The 17876-nt window shown below is 34.6% G+C and overlaps 1 protein-coding gene across 1 annotated transcript; it reads left to right on the top strand.

The window, feature by feature from the left end:
* The first annotated feature begins 861 nt into the window (after positions 1-861).
* Positions 862-2676, top strand: LOC131637729 (glutelin type-D 1-like). Its single transcript, XM_058908332.1, has 3 exons — positions 862-1146; positions 1491-2211; positions 2337-2676. The coding sequence occupies exons 1-3, from the start codon at positions 951-953 to the stop codon at positions 2488-2490; spliced, it is 1071 nt and encodes a 356-aa protein (XP_058764315.1). The 5' UTR covers positions 862-950; the 3' UTR covers positions 2491-2676.
* The last annotated feature ends 15200 nt before the right edge of the window (positions 2677-17876 follow it).

The following is a 17876-nucleotide window of genomic DNA, read 5'->3' as shown; positions in this document are numbered from 1 at the left end:
AATAAATGAAGTATCAGGATGATATATGACTATGCAATCTACTAGTATTATGAGAATGGTCCCTATCTACTACCTATCTACTAGTATTTCTAATATTTATTGATTCAAACAAAGTTTTTACACTAATTTAATAAATAGTTATTTTAGTCTGAATAATCACTATTTTACTATTTAATCTTTAAATTTTTTTATCAGAGGACTAAATACTTAAATAAAAAATAATTTGGAAGATTTCTTAATTAATTTTAATATCTAAATTAGCTGTTTATTCTTTAATAATTTGTAGACATTTATAAACATTTAATATTAAATAAAGAAACAATTTTTATCCTTTTCCATATTTATATTTATCCATAACTATAACATTTAATAGACATTACTGAATATATTTTATTAAGAACTTGTGAACAAATATATATCTTTAAATATTCATTATTCATTATTTTATAGAATTTTATACTTTGGAACAGATAATCAATTCTATAAATATATATATATATATATATATATATATATATATATATATATATATATATATATATATATATATATATATATATATATATATATATATATATTCATTATTTTGCTTAAAATAAATATATTGAAAATAACAGAAAAAAATTAAATATATTGAAAAAAACAGAAAAAAGATAAGACCAACACGAAGCCATTCTGATCCTAACCATAATTTATATTCTATAAATGCATTTAAATTTTGTTTCTTGTTATTTAATTTTTCCTAAAAAATAGTTTTTTTTGTTATTTAATTTCAATCTATTCTGTAATTACCGGTAACGAGTATTCGTAGCGATAAAAAATAACACTCCTAACTACATTCTGTTACGCATTCAATTGGCTATATAAACACACACATTCTCTCTCAATCATCAAAACTTTCTTTCCTTTTTCTCTCTGATTTTTCGATCTTAAAAATTTCTCTGATTGCTATGGATATTGATCTCACTCCCCAATTGTCCAAGAAAGTGTACGGTGACAATGGTGGATCGTATTACAGTTGGTCACCGTCTGAACTTCCTATGCTCCGTGAAGGTAACATTGGTGCTGCCAAGTTAGCTCTTGAGAAGAACGGTTTTGCCACTCCTCGCTACTCCGATTCTTCAAAAGTTGCATATGTTCTTCAAGGTAAGGGATTCATATATATATATTTAATTTGTTCTTTTTGTTGTTGATTTGATCATGAAATTGATATCATATCACCTTTTCTTTGTTATAAATGATCCTGCATTTTTTTTTTATATTTTTATTTTAATTTTCTTGATCATCGAGATCGTATCCGAAATCGATATGATGGATAGGGATACTTGTTATTATATTTAATTTATTTATTTTATAAAATTATTATAGATGTCGATGTGTCAGGGTCGTGTTTCGACGTGTCAGGGTCGTATTTTTAATGAGATTCACAATATTGATATTATAGTAGAATTGTTTTGAGATGCTTAATTGGTGAAAACATGTTGGAACAGGAAGTGGAGTTGCTGGAATTGTGCAACCTGAATCAGAAGAGAAGGTTCTTGCAATTAAGACTGGTGATGCTTTGGCACTTCCTTTTGGTGTTGTGACATGGTGGTTCAACAAAGAGGACACTGAGTTGGTTATTCTGTTTCTTGGGGATACTTCAAAAGCACACAAAGCTGGTGAGTTTACTGATTTTTTTCTAACTGGTCCTAACGGAATCTTTACTGGATTTTCGACTGAGTTTGTGGGAAGAGCTTGGGACTTGGACGAGACCAATGTGAAGACACTTGTTGGGAAACAAACTGGTAAGGGGATTGTGAAGCTTGACGGAAGCATCAGCCTTCCTGAGCCTAAAGATGGAGACAGGAAAGGCATGGTCTTGAATTGTTTAGAGGCACCATTGGATGTCGATATTAAGAATGGTGGAAGGGTTGTTGTTTTGAACACCAAGAACCTTCCTTTGGTTGGTGAGGTTGGTTTGGGAGCTGACCTTGTGAGGCTTGACGGAAATGCCATGTGCTCTCCTGGATTCTCTTGCGATTCTGCTTTCCAGGTTACTTATGTTGTCAGAGGGAGTGGACGTGTTCAAGTTGTTGGTGTCGATGGCAAGAGGGTTTTGGAGACTACTTTGAAGGCTGGAAATTTGTTCATTGTCCCAAGGTTTTTCGTTGTCTCCAAGATTTGTGACCCCGAGGGAATGGAATGGTTTTCTATCATCACTACTCCTAAGTGAGTTTTTCTTACCTTCTAACCTGATCGCAAATATTGTTATCCTTTTGTTATTTATTGTCATATCTGATGACTGATAAAGATATTTTTGTTATCCTTATGAATTCTTCTTGTTGTTTTTTCAGTCCTATCTTTACACACATGGCTGGAAGTTCTTCGGTGTGGAAGGCATTATCATCTACAGTTCTGCAGGCTGCTTTCAATGTAGATGCTGAAACTGAGAAACTCTTCCGTTCTAAGAGAACCGGCGATGCCATTTTCTTCCCTCCTCCAAATTAAACTAGAATGGATATAAGTGTCTATAACATAAGTCATTATTGACAATAATACCTTCTATGAGCTTAAAATGTATCAGCTGTTTGAATTTGTTTCATGTTTCGTATGAGTACTTTATAATGTTTCTGCGCTCTACTGTGAGTTTATATAAGAGTTGATTGCCTCAATTGTTTTTGGGGCTGAATTCCATTTTGATCTGTCACTTTTTATATTGCTGCCTTAGTTCCTTCCATATAGTTATTTATCTTCCTATACAATTTTTTGTTTTGTTTTATAATGAATGAATCTTTCTAAAGTGTAAAGGCATTAGACAGCTTAAACTTTCAAAAAGTAGAAGTTAGGACGAATGATCTGACATGGGATAGAATTTCAAGCTGGTTTTGGATTCAGATTCTTTGAATTTGCAGTAGCTAACTTATTCTTCATTTAGGCTAATCGTGATTCATTCATGGCAATGCTTTTTATTTTTTCTGATAATTGATTAGCCTAAATGTGGGAAAGTATAGGGAATTCAAATTTAAAGAATCTTATAAATTTCTAATAGTTTATTGTAGATGAGAAAGAATCTTATAAATTTCTAATAGTTTATTGTAGATGAGTTAATAGAAAATAAATAGATTTGTTCGTAATTAATTTTTCTCATAAAATGAATTTCTTATCGTCAACATTGGTTGACTTAGTTATAAGGAGTTAAATCATATTTAAAAAATCGTGGATTTAATTTTTGTTGTTTATGTGATGATCTTTTTAGTGGATAGAGCTTATAAAACTCAAAAATTGTTTTTTTTTTCCTTCAAAAAATTGGAAAGTTTTTTTTTAGTGTGAGTCACTAATTTATCGGTTGAATTATTAGTTATTGGTCCAATCACATGGTTAAATTGAATTAAATTTGATAATTCCGTTGAATAAATCAGTCTTATTAAATCGGTTGAACCAAATGATCTGATCTTTAATTGCACAATTTCAAAATAACCTAAATTTCTATGTTGATTTTTAAATTCAAATTTTAAATATAACCATCACCCACAATAAAATAATATAAAAATACAAATTTAAATAAATTTTGAATCAAATCTAATGGCAAACAAAGAACAGTTGTTCCAAAAAAAGTTTTGAATGAAATCTTATTGTATTTTTTTTATTAAAACGGTTCAGAGATAAAAAAGTATGCATTTGTCTTGTCGATTTTTCAAAACCGCTAATTTACGATTTTTGCCGGTTCCCACTAATTCAATGGCATATGCGATCCAACCATCAAATTAAATAGGTTACCCCTTCAATTTCTAATTCAACCGATCTGACAGGTCAATTCGGTCCGATTTTAAAACAATGAATGATCGTACATTTTCTCATTAGAGCATCTTGACACGAAAATGTCGATAAAAAAACTTATAAATGTTTTGATATTTGATATCGGTATTTTTGGTATAAATATTTAAAATTTAAAATTTATTTTTAAATAAAATATTATTAAAATATGATATTGATTACAAAAATAAACTGTTGATCAATAATTTTATTATAAAAAATAAAATAAAATAAAATACTGTAAAATAGATAAAACTTATATAACTCAAGAGGTTTCACAAATCATTAGTCAACAACTTTGTGTTCTTCTTTCCACTGATAATTTCTATCAAGACTAAACGAAAGCAAAACATCAAATTTTGTGAAGAAAAATTCAAGCAATGCACCCTTAGGCACTGTGTATTCACTATCACCAACAACAACAAAAAATAGACATATGTTAGATATAAAATGAAGAGAGTTAAATAAGTAGTAATAATTTAATAAAAACACTGGCGAGGCCACTAGTAATGTTGTTGTGCTGCTGCAACATATAATAAATTAATAATAATAATAATAATAATAATAATAATAATAATAATAATAATAATAATAATAATAATATATTATGCTAATATACATTTTTAATGCTAAAACTAGTCAGAGATCCGTGCTGTCGTCCGGGTGCATTATTTGTTGTGTAGTATTTTTTGAACAATACGAAAAATGTCTAGTAAAGAAGTTTGACCAAATTACATATGTAAAATGGAAATCAACCATTTAAAAAAATTACTAACAATATTACAATAATGATATTAAAATCAACCATTTAATAATAATATTTGTTATGTAGGTTATAAATTACAATAATGATCCACAAAAAAAGTTTTAAGATAGGTCAACACGTGTAAGTTCATTCATATCTTAGATCATTTGATAAAGTTTGCTTGTTGGTGATATATAATTGTTATTAGAAAATCACTCAAATTGAAAATATTTAAAAATATATAGCAAATTATCAACATGATAAAACCAATATGTCTAATAACTCCAAATATTTACAAATATTTTGTTCATTAAAATAAAAAAGATATTCTGGTGATAATGACCTGTAAAAAAAATGAGTTTCAGTGATAAAATTCTCGAGAGTTGGTAAAAAAACGGACTTGGATCCTCTCATTCAATTTCTTTTCTCCAATTATCTCCTTCACATTTTTCTCTCTATATCTCTCTAATATTTTCTCTCTCTTCTTCTTTTTATCATTTTTTCTTGATGCAATTAATTCTACTACACTTGTTTTTGTGAAGGAGAGAAAAAGAGGGAAGGAGAGGATCCATGATCGTAAAAACACAACTCTTTAATAAATAATTTATTTTATTTTAGGATTTAATTATTTTAAACATGTCTTTCTAAAGAAGTTATGTACATCTTAATAGTTGTAATAGTTGTGACATATATGATTATACAGTAAATTATTTTTAAAGCAATTTATGTGTTCATCATTTGCTTTTGCCTCTTGCTTTTTCATCTAAGTAGTTTATAAAGATTTTTTTTTGAATAATTGATCAATAATCAATTTCTTTTACATATAATTTATGTTTTCAACAGTCACGATAAATTACATAAATTGGAAATAGTTAGCATAATATTATTTCAATTGATTGGATCTTATGGGGAAGGGGGATATTGGACAATTTTATTTAATATATTTCTCAAATGTTAGCAAGCCCATTTAGACATAGGACATATATGGAGATCTATGTCTGCTATACATTTGCATGTTTATTGATCACATATGTATGAGCTTCCATTAAAATACTCATGGGTATTTATATACAAAGTAGGTTAACATCATTATATGGTGCCAGCATAATTGTAGCTAGATATAAAAGTCAGAAAGCATATAAATCTATGAAAACTATAGAAGTGTTAGGCCCAGCAGATTCAAAAAGAAGCCCGTTTGGTTTAAAGATTACAAAATGGAATAGATGCTGCAATATTTTAATTTCAAGTCTATGTTATGTAGGGAACTTATGTTATGTTCTTAAATGAAGTGGCCCACGGCCCAAATCATTAGGGTAGATAGAAACCCTAGTAGTATTTATACTCTATGTTTGTGATTGAATGAAGTAAGAGAAAAGTTGTTATTTTATGTTTTAGTCTTCTTTTGCATTCTAGATCTAATATTAGTTAGAGAGTAGTTTCTATCATTGGTGCTTCATACCTTGATCCAACCCTCCCATGGCTCCCCCAAAACCATCCAACCCAGCCAACAAAGATCTTATAGATGAAGCCATTGCTACGGCAGTTCAGACCTCCCGTATGCATCTCGATTCTGCCATGAATGAGACGCAGCAGCAGATTGATGAGCGCTTCTACAGCACACACGAAGAGCTGCGAGAACTCAAATCCAGAATGAACAGCGATTCCCAACTGGAAACTCAGCGCTATGATTCGCTGGTCTCCCTCCTCCAAACGCTGCAGCTGCAACGTGACCTTCCCCAACCTGCTGGAAGCGCTACCTTCCAAACTTCAGGTATTACCCAATCCATTCCTCCATCCCCAAATATCTCTACTATTCCTATGTCCATGATTTCTACACCTATCCACACTCCTGTTCAGCAAACTACTACCCACCCTTTTATTGCCACTCAAAACGCTACACACAACCCACACCAATATATCACCGTCGCACCACCACCGCCACCATTCCCACCCTATACTAATTTTTCACCTAACCAGTCCCATCAGACCAGCTTTAACCCCCACGCACAAATCCCTAACTTATCACAAATTCCACCTCTACCTACTTTTCGTTCCCCTAAACTTGAGCTGACACCTTTTGATGGATCTAATCCTCTTGAATGGTTATTTCAAGCCGACCAATATTTTAGTTTTTACAATCTTCCACCAGAAAATCGTTTGTCCATGATTTCATTTTTTATGAAGGGTGATGCTTTAGGCTGGTTTAAGTGGATGCACCAGAATCAATTGTTAACTGATTGGTTCTCCTTTACAAAAGCCCTTGAATCACGTTTTGGTCCGTCCACTTTTGAAAATCATCAAGCTGAGTTATTTAAATTAAAACAAGATGGTAGTGTGGTTGATTACCAAACTAAATTTGAGAAACTTGGAAACCAGGTTGTAGGATTACCCCCAGCAGCAATTTTAAATTGTTTTATTTCCGGTTTAACTTCGGAAATTCGTCATGAGCTTGCTATTTTGAAACCGGTAAACATCTCTCAAGCAATTGGACTAGCCAAATTAATAGAGTCCAAACTAAAGGAGTCACGATCCAAATTCTCAAAACCTTTTCCTTCATCCTATGCCAAACCTACCACATATCCCAACACTCAAAAACAAACGACCAGCACCCCATCATCCCTTAACCCCATCATCAAACAACCCCCTTATCCTTTACCCACAAGACTACCTATCAGAAAGTTATCCCAAGCCCAATTACAAGAAAGAAGGGCCCGAGGTTTATGCTTCAATTGTGATGAAAAATTTGTTGTGGGTCACAAGTGCTCTACTTCGAGATTTCTGTTACTGCTGGCTGATGATGATAACTTGGATATAAACATGGAAATAGAATCTGCTGAAGGTGAGAATGAGTCAGCCCTGGTTGACACATATTTTCAATTATCCACTCATGCCCTCACAGGGCAGTTCTCACCCCAAACACTGAAATTTAAAGGAAAAATTGGTGGACTTTCCGTTATGGTCCTAGTGGATACCGGCAGCACACTCAACATTTTACAACCAAGGATCGCTCAACACCTCAATCTTCCAACCACTCCTATATCCCAATTTTCAGTTATGGTTGGTAATGGCTCCCATTTACAATGTCAAGGTATTTGTGAAGATGTTCAAATTGTTCTACAAAACAAACCTTTCAACCTTCCCTTTTACTTACTCCCTATTGAAGGGGCAGATGTTGTCTTAGGCATGGCTTGGCCAAGGACCCTAGGAACTATTCAGGCTGACTTCTCCATCCCTTCCATCACTTTTACCCATTTAGAAAAGCCTATCACACTTAAAGGTGACCCAACACAAAGCCCCACCCAATCAACTTTACACCAATTCCGCCACTTCCTCCATACAGATTCAGTTGCATCGCTGCACTTAATGTTTTGTCAACCTATTCTACCCCAACACCAAACCCCTATACCAAATGACTCACCCTTAACTGCCCTTCCAAAGAATTTACATCCTGACATCATCAAACTCATCCAAACTTACGAACCAATTTTTAACATTCCCACATCCCTCCCACCTACCCGACCCCATGATCACCACATCACATTACTTCCTAACACAACTCCCATAAACGTCAAACCTTATCTCTACCCTCATTCCCAAAAAGACGCTATGACTTCCCTCATCGAAGAAATGTTACAAAGTGGAACCATTGTACCTAGCACTAGCCCTTTCTCTTCCCCAATGATCCTAGTCAAAAAAAAAGATGGAACATGGCGTTTTTGTGTTGACTACCGAGCTTTGAATGCAGTAACAGTTAAAGACAAATTCCCCATACCCACCATTGATGAATTACTTGATGAACTAGGGTCAGCTACTATTTTTTCCAAGATAGATCTACGCTCTGGCTATCACCAGACCCGGGTTGCAAAAGAGGGCACGCATAAAACAACTTTTCGCACTTTCGACGGGCATTATGAATTTCTTGTGATGCCCTTCGGACTTACTAACGCACCCTCAACTTTTCAATCTGCTATGAACGACTTACTACGTCCCTATTTACGACAGTTCGTTTTAGTTTTTTTTGATGATATACTTGTTTACAGCAATAATTTCACAGATCATTTACATCATTTGCAGGTTGTTTTCGAGTTACTTTACCAGAATTCTTTCTTTGCCAAAATTTCAAAATGTGTTTTTGCAGCTCAGAGCATTGATTATTTGGGTCATGTTATTTCAAAAGAAGGCGTAGCACCTGACCCAGAAAAAGTGAGAGCCATTTTGGAATGGCCGCCTCCACGTTCTCTCACGACTCTCAGAGGTTTTTTAGGGCTCACCGGTTTTTATAGAAGATTTGTACGAAATTACGCCACTCTCGCCGCTCCCCTCACCGACCTGTTACGTTCCACTAAATTTTCTTGGAGTACAGAGGCACAGAGGGCCTTTACAGAGCTTAAAAACAAGATGACCGACATGCCGGTCCTTGCTTTACCAGACTTTACAAAGGTTTTCGTAATTGAAACTGATGCTTCCGGAGTTGCCATTGGAGCAGTGTTGTCCCAGGACTCCCATCCGATCGCCTTCTTTAGCAAAAAAATGTGTAGCCGCATGCAATCCGCCTCAGTTTACGTTAGGGAGATGTTTGCCGTGACAGAAGCTGTAAAGAAATGGAGGTAATACATCATTGGTCAGAAGTTCCACATTTACACTGATCAAAAGAGTCTTAAAAATTTGCTGTTACAAAAGATTCAAACTCCGGAACAACAAAAATGGGCTTCCAAATTACAGGGATTTAACTTTGACATCTTTTACAAACCTGGAAGATCCAACGTGGTTGCAGACGCCTTGAGCAGACAGTTCCACGAAACTACCTTCCTTCTGTTATCATTGTCATCACCAGTCCCAAATCTTCTTGCCACTCTCCGCCAGTTTTATGCACACGATACTGTGGGTCAGAATATTGTTAAACACAATATAGAAAACTCTTCAGAAGGCCATTCATATAAGTTTTCACAAGGACTTCTATTCTACAAGGACAGCATTTACTTACCAGATATTCAACAGTTGCGGTCGGACATACTCCAAGAATACCATGCCACTCCCACAGCTGGTCACTCCGGCGTAAAGGCTACACTGGCGCGTCTGAAAACATCCTTCTCTTGGCCAGGAATGCACCTTGCAGTAAAAGAGCTGGTTAAGAAGTGTGATATTTGTCAACATAATAAATATCTAACTCAGAAAAAAAAGGGCCTTCTACAACCTTTACCTGTACCACATAGAGTCTGGGATGAACTCACGATGGACTTTATCACACATCTTCCTCCCTCCTACGGACATACAGTGGTTTGGGTGATCTGTGACAGACTTACAAAATACGTTCACTTCCTCGCACTACCATCAAAATACACTGCAAAAGACCTAGCTTCGCGTTTCGCAGTTGAGATATTCCGCTTGCATGGAATCCCTAAATCCATCATTTCTGATCGTGATCCGTTGTTCCTAAGCCAGTTCTGGAAAGAATTTTTCAAAATCCAAGGAACGACGTTAAAATATAGCTCTTCGTACCACCCAGAAACGGATGGGCAGACAGAAGTTGTGAACAGGTCTTTAGAAACTTACCTCCGTTGCTTAGTGAATGATCACCCTCGTCGTTGGTATAAATTCCTCCATCTTGCAGAGTATTGGTATAACACTTCCTTCCACACGGCCATCAAGATGTCCCCTTTCAAAGCCCTGTACGGTAGAGATCCACCTTCCATCCCGGAGTACACCAAAGGATCGACTTCAAATGACACCTTAAATGACAACCTGCAACTACGGCAAGAAATTTTAACACAGTTAAAAACCAATTTTCAGAAGAGCAAGATACAGATGGAAAAACAAGTCAACCCAAACCGGATGGACGTTACCTTTAACGTTGGAGATCTGGTTCTTTTGAAGCTTCAACCGTATCGCCAAACTACTGTCTCCAAGAGAGTTTCGCAGAAGCTTTCCAAGAGATTCTTTGGCCCATACAGAATCATCAGGAGATTAGGTAACGTTGCTTACTTATTAGATCTCCCTTCTTCTTCGCGTATTCATCCGGTTGTACATGTTTCCTTGCTCCGACCTTATTATGGTAGCCCACCCATGTCCGTTCCTCAGCCATTACCGTTAATGCACACCAAGCCCTTTTTACTTGATGATGATGAGTGTTTAGAAGGAAAGGTGAATGCAGATAGTGTTTCGGCGTGTTCAAAGGATGAAGAGTTTGTTTCTGTGAACTCAAAAGAAGAGGCGTGCAGAGAAAAACAAGAAATAAAGAGTAAGGAAAATGTACTTGTGACTCATAATTCACTCTCCAACTCCCTAAGTACTTCTTCAAATGCTGTTCAGTTTCCAAAACACAAAAACCATCTGATAAGCCCTCGACCCGACACGTCACCCCCTCAAATGCCATCTCCACCGTCCAACATCCCTTACAGCTGTAACCCTCTTCCTGTTGACCAAAAAGCCACGCCTTCCCACGTGAAGGTTTCGAATTCTGCACCGCACAAGGCTCGAGAAACCTTTTCCCTGGATTTCCGCCGAACCTCATCCCCTTATCCCCTATCTCAACCACTCATCCGGATTTCCCCTATCCTCAAAGCGACAACACATCATCACCGCCCCCCAGCCCAACCCTTTTTTGCCACGCGTCCTTCTCTCTCTCCCAAGGACGAAACTCTGGCTCCAACGGTCACATGTTCTACTCCACAGCATTTTGGGCCAGTTACGAATTGGGCCGGTACACCTACACAGAACCTTGAGGACAAGGTTCTCATTGGGCCCGGGAGTATTGTTAGGCCCAGCAGATTCAAAAAGAAGCCCGTTTGGTTTAAAGATTACAAAATGGAATAAATGCTGCAATATTTTAATTTCAAGTCTATGTTATGTAGGGAACTTATGTTATGTTCTTAAATGAAGTGGCCCACGGCCCAAATCATTAGGGTAGATAGAAACCCTGGTAGTATTTATACTCTATGTTTGTGATTGAATGAAGTAAGAGAAAAGTTGTTATTTTATGTTTTAGTCTTCTTTTGCATTCTAGATCTAATATTAGTTAGAGAGTAGTTTCTATCAAGAAGTCTCTTTAAAATCCATTCCAAACTATTCATATTGCAGTAGCTACACCTTACGGCTTAGTAGACACAAAGGCCATTGAGTGGTAACACAAGATTTTAAAAACTCAAAAGACAACAAATCATGTTTTTCACATTTTCATAGAGTGAAGAAATATTAAAAGACAAAATAAATGTATAATAATAAGAGGATAAATTGTACATTAAGTAAATGAAGGGGAGAAAACTCAAGAGGTCAAAATATGTAAAATAATCCACCTAACTACTTTGCCTAAGTTTTTGTTAGCCACAGTAAGTTTCTTTGACTCCTTCAACACAGAAGAAAAGAAACAGAAAAGAAATAGGTTGAATATTGCAAAAGCCATCCAATTTAAGTTCACAAGATTTTTTCAAGCACATTACTCACTTCAAATATGAGTAAACACATCCAATAAGTACTATAAAGACTATTTCATATTGAATTGTCAGTTTCATCATACAAACACTTGTGTGTGTATGTTTCGCTTCGCAATAACGCCAACATTCAATTGAACAGGAAAATCTGCAAAGAAATCAACAACTTCAATTTAATAACTAATGAAAATGAACCAAGGTTCATAAAACATTAACATTTCTATTCTAGCTTACAATGTCTTTAATTTTCTTCCAGTATGGACACGAATAACCCAAGATTACCAAATAACCAAAATAATTAAAAAACAGGAAATTACCTTCGCACATCCAGAAGCAGCTCCATGATACAAATATTTTATGACAAAAGCAGCTCCAGGACAATGAAGATCAACAACTGCATCACCTGTTTTACAAATCCCGATTTGTGTTGTTGACTTAAGGGAAGCTTCCGCATATATAGATTCTGCATCAGTAGCTCTGACAGATCCATCTGCCAATATAGGACAAGAGAGAAATAAGGAACTATAATATTTCAAAGAGTGAATTAGTAAGTACATTATTCCGATTTGCGAGGAATGTATGGGAAACACCTTTCTTATCGGATCCGCCTATTCGCCTAATTCTATGAACATAATCTTATAGAGTTAGAGGAAAACTAAAGTTTAGCATTACTTCAACATCGGGAATATCCAATCCTCATGCAGCCACATCAGTAGCAATCTATCCATTAGTTTGAGAAAACAAATAATTAAACATATAAAGCAGCATAAACAATGAGTGATTATTATCTCTTGCTTAATAAAGAAATGGTTCTTCTTATAGAAGCAATTCATACTCTGCTATAGACATTCAGAGGATCCCTTGCAATGATGTTAAAAACTACACAACACAGTGATAAAGTTAATTTCAAACATATAACAAAGATTTCTCATCTCCATTGTTACCATTCTTCAATTGCATATAACAAAAGTTTCTACATATAACAGAGAATTTCAACATAAAGAACATTTTTAAAGTGTTTGACTTGTATTTTCAAGATAAAATTTAGAACATTGTTAAAGAACTATCCTTAGGGAAATGATTAGCATAAGATACTTCTATTCAAGGGTTTATAAAGCATGTGAATACAATGATGTGGATTGTTATTGTTGCACTTAAAGTAAAATCAGAATTGATAACTTTAAACCCACTTTGGGACCTTGTAGTTGCATTCCCATTTCAAAAAACATAGCAACTGAACTGATTCACTTCAAATTTGAATAGTTGGAGAAATATTATAGACCATATTATTTCAAAATTCATGTAAGGTACAAATGTCACCACAATCTTTGAAAAAATAGAATCTGAAACTAATCAATTGAAGCACCTAAAGTAAAAAAGAAGAAAATAATTTAAGTACCTTGCTAGATCTTAACGATACTGAATACATTCCGCAACATTCTAAGAAGACATAAATTCCAATACCACATGAACACAACACTGTAGGTCAATAATCAAATGGCTATCATATTATCCATACAATTTAAGATGAAGTGACTTACTATCTAGTGATTCCTGCCATTGCATCTTTTGCTTTATCCATGGTTGGCTTCAGCTGCAACATCAACAAAAGAATAACATGAAAGAAATAATTTATGAGCTTATTTGATATTATGAGTACAAATTGTCACAATCAAATTCTTTCAGACATTTAATCAAACATCTAACATTCACCATCAAATGCTTTCCGACAAGTTCACTCATGGCTGCAACTGTCTTCACACCATCTTCACACCAAAAAACTGGATCTGAAAAAATACAACTAAGTAAGCAAAATTTTCACACTAAAAAGATGAAGAGAATCTTAAAAAATTAACATCAAAACGAATCTATCAATGAAAACGAAAAAAATAAGTGAATCGGAACTTATTTCGCCAGAACACTACAAACAATAACAAACTCGTACAAACAACATTCAGTGAAGCAGATGTCGGCAAAAAACAAAGCATGCCACTAATTTTTTCGAATCAAGACAAATATATATTAATATTAATACCTGAAATACCTTGTGCAAGAAAGAAGTAATGGAAATCAAAACCTAAAAAACCAAAACATTGTCATTGTTCTTCTTCAACGCCACATCAACAGAATCAACAAAAATTGCAAAAGTAATTGAAACAAAATAGTAAAAGAGAAGAAGAATGCATACCTAAGATTGTTTTCAAATTTCGGATGCTTGTGAGAGTGAGAAGAAATTGTGATTTCTGTATTGAAGATTGGAGGAGAAAATGACGGCGGCGGAGGTAGGATTTGAAGGAAAAGAGAGAGAAGAAGAGAGGTAGGGTTTGTTGCTCTCTCGGTTGTAGTAGTGTGTTGATGAGAGAGAAGGGCAAAAAGAAATGAGAGGAAGGGTCAAATATATTTTTGAATCAAAGAAGAATTAAGGGTGCCAAATGTCAAAAGCTAATTGTAAATTGAAGAGTTATTTTGTTAATTACCAAATTGTCCATATGATAGTGTAATTGAATTTGAAGGAAAGGGCATTTTGGGTTGTTTGGCCAATTGATTAGTAAAGGCTTGAAAGTAGAAGTAGAAGTAGATAGAAGTAGAGTAGATAATATATTATAAAAGACTAAAGTCCACAAAAAATACAAGAACGAAGGCATAAGATGTACCAAGTCAAGAAACAACTGTCAAAATTGGAGGTGATAAAACGGATCCGATCTGTCAGATATGTCTGTTTTGTCTGCACTTTAATACATGGCACGTTGGAACATAAAGTAACTCTAGGGTTAGAGAGGGAAGATGAAGAGAGTGAATAGTTTTACGTGTAAAAGTGATGATTGAAAAATTCTATTGTTATTCATAAGAGTGTATTACATAAGTATTTACACTCAAAGCTAACTAACGTGTACACAAAGCAAATTTGTCAGTTGCACTTCTGACTTTCAATACTCAAGCTCAATCTTTTCTTTATTTATTTAGTCTCTAAGAAAATCATAGCTGGTATTCTTTCTATGTGGTCACTCCTTCCATGATACATAGGATTATTGTCCAAATCTATGGTTGACTTGTTTACAAACAACTTCATCTTCTTAGATTCCATTACTTTAAGTTTTTCTTGCATCATTTCGATCCATAGAGCTTGACAAGCTGCATGGGATGTTTCTACACACTCAGCTTCACAAGATGATAAGGCCATTACCCCTTGCTTCCTTGAGCTCCAAGAAATTAGTGCTCATCCAATCATGAATATAAAGCCTATATTACTTTTCTTTTCATCTTGGTATCCAATGAAGTCGAAATTTGTATAGCCATACACTTCTGCAATTTCATTGATGAACATATGCATCGGCATTAACACACCATGATCCATCATTTCTTTGATGTATCTCATCACTCTTTTGCCTGCAGTGAGATGACATTCTCCATAAATCTGCTCAAAAGCCCACTTTGATAAATGACAGGTCTTGTATTGCATTGATATTTCAAGGATCCAATAATTTTCTTGTACAATGTTGCATTTACAAACTCATTATTTGTATCCTTCCTCAATTTTCTCTTGTTTCTAATGGTGTGACATCTGCATTACATTATTGACACACACACACACACTTCATACTCTGAGATGCATCTAGTGAATCATGCCTTGAACAAGAAACTATCTATTTTTTGTTACACGCTTTAGGAGCTTGTTTCAAGCCATACAATACTTTCTATGACCTGTAGACTTTCATTTTTTACCCTTTGATCTCAAAACCTGGTGGTTAGCTGACATAAACCTCTTCATCTAATGATTCATTCAAAAATGCTGACTTTACATCCAATTGGTGTATCTTTTATCTTTTGTATACTGTAGTCGACACAACAATCCTAATAATCTCCAACCCCGCAACAAGTGCATAAATTTCATTGAAGTCGATATCAGGTTTTTGTAGAAAACCTCTTGCAACTAGTATTTCCTTATACTTAGCAATTTCACCATTTGGCCTCGCTTTCAACTTGTAGACCCATTTCACGTCAATTGGCTTCTTACTCGACCTGTCCATGAGTTCTTAATTCTTGTTTTTCTCGATTGCTCTTATCTCTTCTTGCATAGTTGCTAGCCAGTTTGAATCCTCTGCCGCTTGTCTCAAGTCGATTGGTTGTGACTTAGCTATCATCACTTCTTCTATTACATCAACTTCTGCATTAATTTCCTGATTTGGAAATATTTCATAATCACCAAGTCTCATTGATTCAGTTCTTGTCCTAGTGGATCATTTGACATGTTGCTCAGGTGCTATACTCTCATGAGGAGATATCTCTTCATTATGTTGATCATCTTTAGGCACAATTCTTATTGCATCTTGTTCATTATGACTTGGCCTTTGAGTCCAATCCCAACTCTTGATTGCATCTATATGAACATCTTGACTAATTACTAGCTTATCATTATCTAGTGTATACAATTTGTAAGCACCAGTTGAGTGATAACCTTATAAAACCTTGGCTTGACTTCGATCATACAATTTTCTTCTTAATTGTTCAGGTACATGCCTGAAACACATTGATCCAAAAACCTTCTAATGAGCACCACTTGGCTTCGATCCTTTCCAGGCCTCATAAGGTGTCTTTATCACTGTCTTCTTAGTTGGACATCTATGCAAAATGTATACTACGGTTGAAACTGCCTCACCCCAAAATCTCTTTGGCATTACTTTAGCTTTTAACATATTTCTGGACATGTTCAATATACTCATGTTCTTTTGTTCAGCTATTCCATTATATTGACGTGTGTATGGTGCAATGATCTTATGCTTTATCCCTTCTTCATTGCATAAATTTGTAAATCATATTGAAGTATACTCATTTCCACCAGTTCTCAATTTCTTAATATTTCACGCACTCTGTTTCTCAATATGCAATTTGAATCTCTTAAATTATACGAGTACTTCGCTCTTTCTTTCAATAAGATAAACCACACATGTCTTATAAATTCATCCATGGAGGTTATAAAATTAACATTACCCTCATTTGACCCCACTTCAAAATTTTCACACACATTCGAGTGAACAAGTTCCAGTTTTTTTTAACTTCATGGGCAAGTCATGCTTGAACTCCTTGCTTGTTTTGGCTCTGCAACACTCATCACATATCTAACTTGACTCATTTATGTATGGTAGACCATGAACCATCTTTTTAATGTTGAGCATACTTAAACTTTTAAAGTTCAAGTGTCCATACATGTGATGCCACAACCAACTCTTATCTTCTACTGCAACAGAAAGCAAAAGATATTGTAAGAAGGACTTATATAACTACTTAAATAATAAATGAATAACAAGAATAAAAGGAAAAAATGTCTTAGCCGCTATGAGTTATTTACAAGCTAAAGCTGATAATGACCAAATGTCCTTTTCGAAGTTTACCATAATAGGCGAAGGACATTTAAAAAACTTATTTTAATCTGATTCAGCTAGTCGATTGACTATGAATATTTTGGAGAGGTGATTGCTTTTGACACAACTTATAAAAATAACATGTATAATAAGTGTGTTGTTATTTTTTTTCTAGATTTAACCATCATGGAGAAACTATAAATTTTGACCATGCTTTGGTTTCTAATGAAAAACGGAGACATACAAGTGGATTTTAAATACTTCCTTAGAAGCAATGTATCATAAACATCCTATAGAAGTTGTTATTTATTGAGATCTTGCAATGAGGGAAGCTATTTGAGATGTATTTTTAAACTCGTTGCACTATCTTTGTTATTGAAATTTACATAAAAATGCTTGTGAGAATGTGAAGAATTCAAAATTCTTGAAAAATTTTAAGTCATTGATTTATGCTACTTATATTGTAGACGAGTTTCAAAATGAATGGAAGAGGAAAGTTGATGATTGCAATTTACCAAACAATAAGAGTTAAAAACACATGAGATGAAG

The sequence above is a fragment of the Vicia villosa genome, unplaced genomic scaffold (genome assembly GCF_029867415.1).
Source record: "Vicia villosa cultivar HV-30 ecotype Madison, WI unplaced genomic scaffold, Vvil1.0 ctg.002076F_1_1, whole genome shotgun sequence".
In the NCBI taxonomy this organism is placed as follows: Eukaryota; Viridiplantae; Streptophyta; class Magnoliopsida; order Fabales; family Fabaceae; genus Vicia; species Vicia villosa.
Note: the sequence above shows the minus strand (reverse complement) of the source record. Positions and strands in the feature narration are given on the sequence as shown.

What these genes read in the sequence shown, in the direction of transcription:
- LOC131637729 (XM_058908332.1), top strand. Translation starts at nt 951, where the DNA reads ATGGATATTGATCTCACTCCCCAATTGTCCAAGAAAGTGTACGGTGAC. An exon ending in AGTTGCATATGTTCTTCAAG is followed by an intron (nt 1,147 to 1,490) that starts GTAAGGGATTCA and finishes ATGTTGGAACAG; the next exon opens with GAAGTGGAGTTGCTGGAATT. An exon ending in TCTATCATCACTACTCCTAA is followed by an intron (nt 2,212 to 2,336) that starts GTGAGTTTTTCT and finishes TTGTTTTTTCAG; the next exon opens with TCCTATCTTTACACACATGG.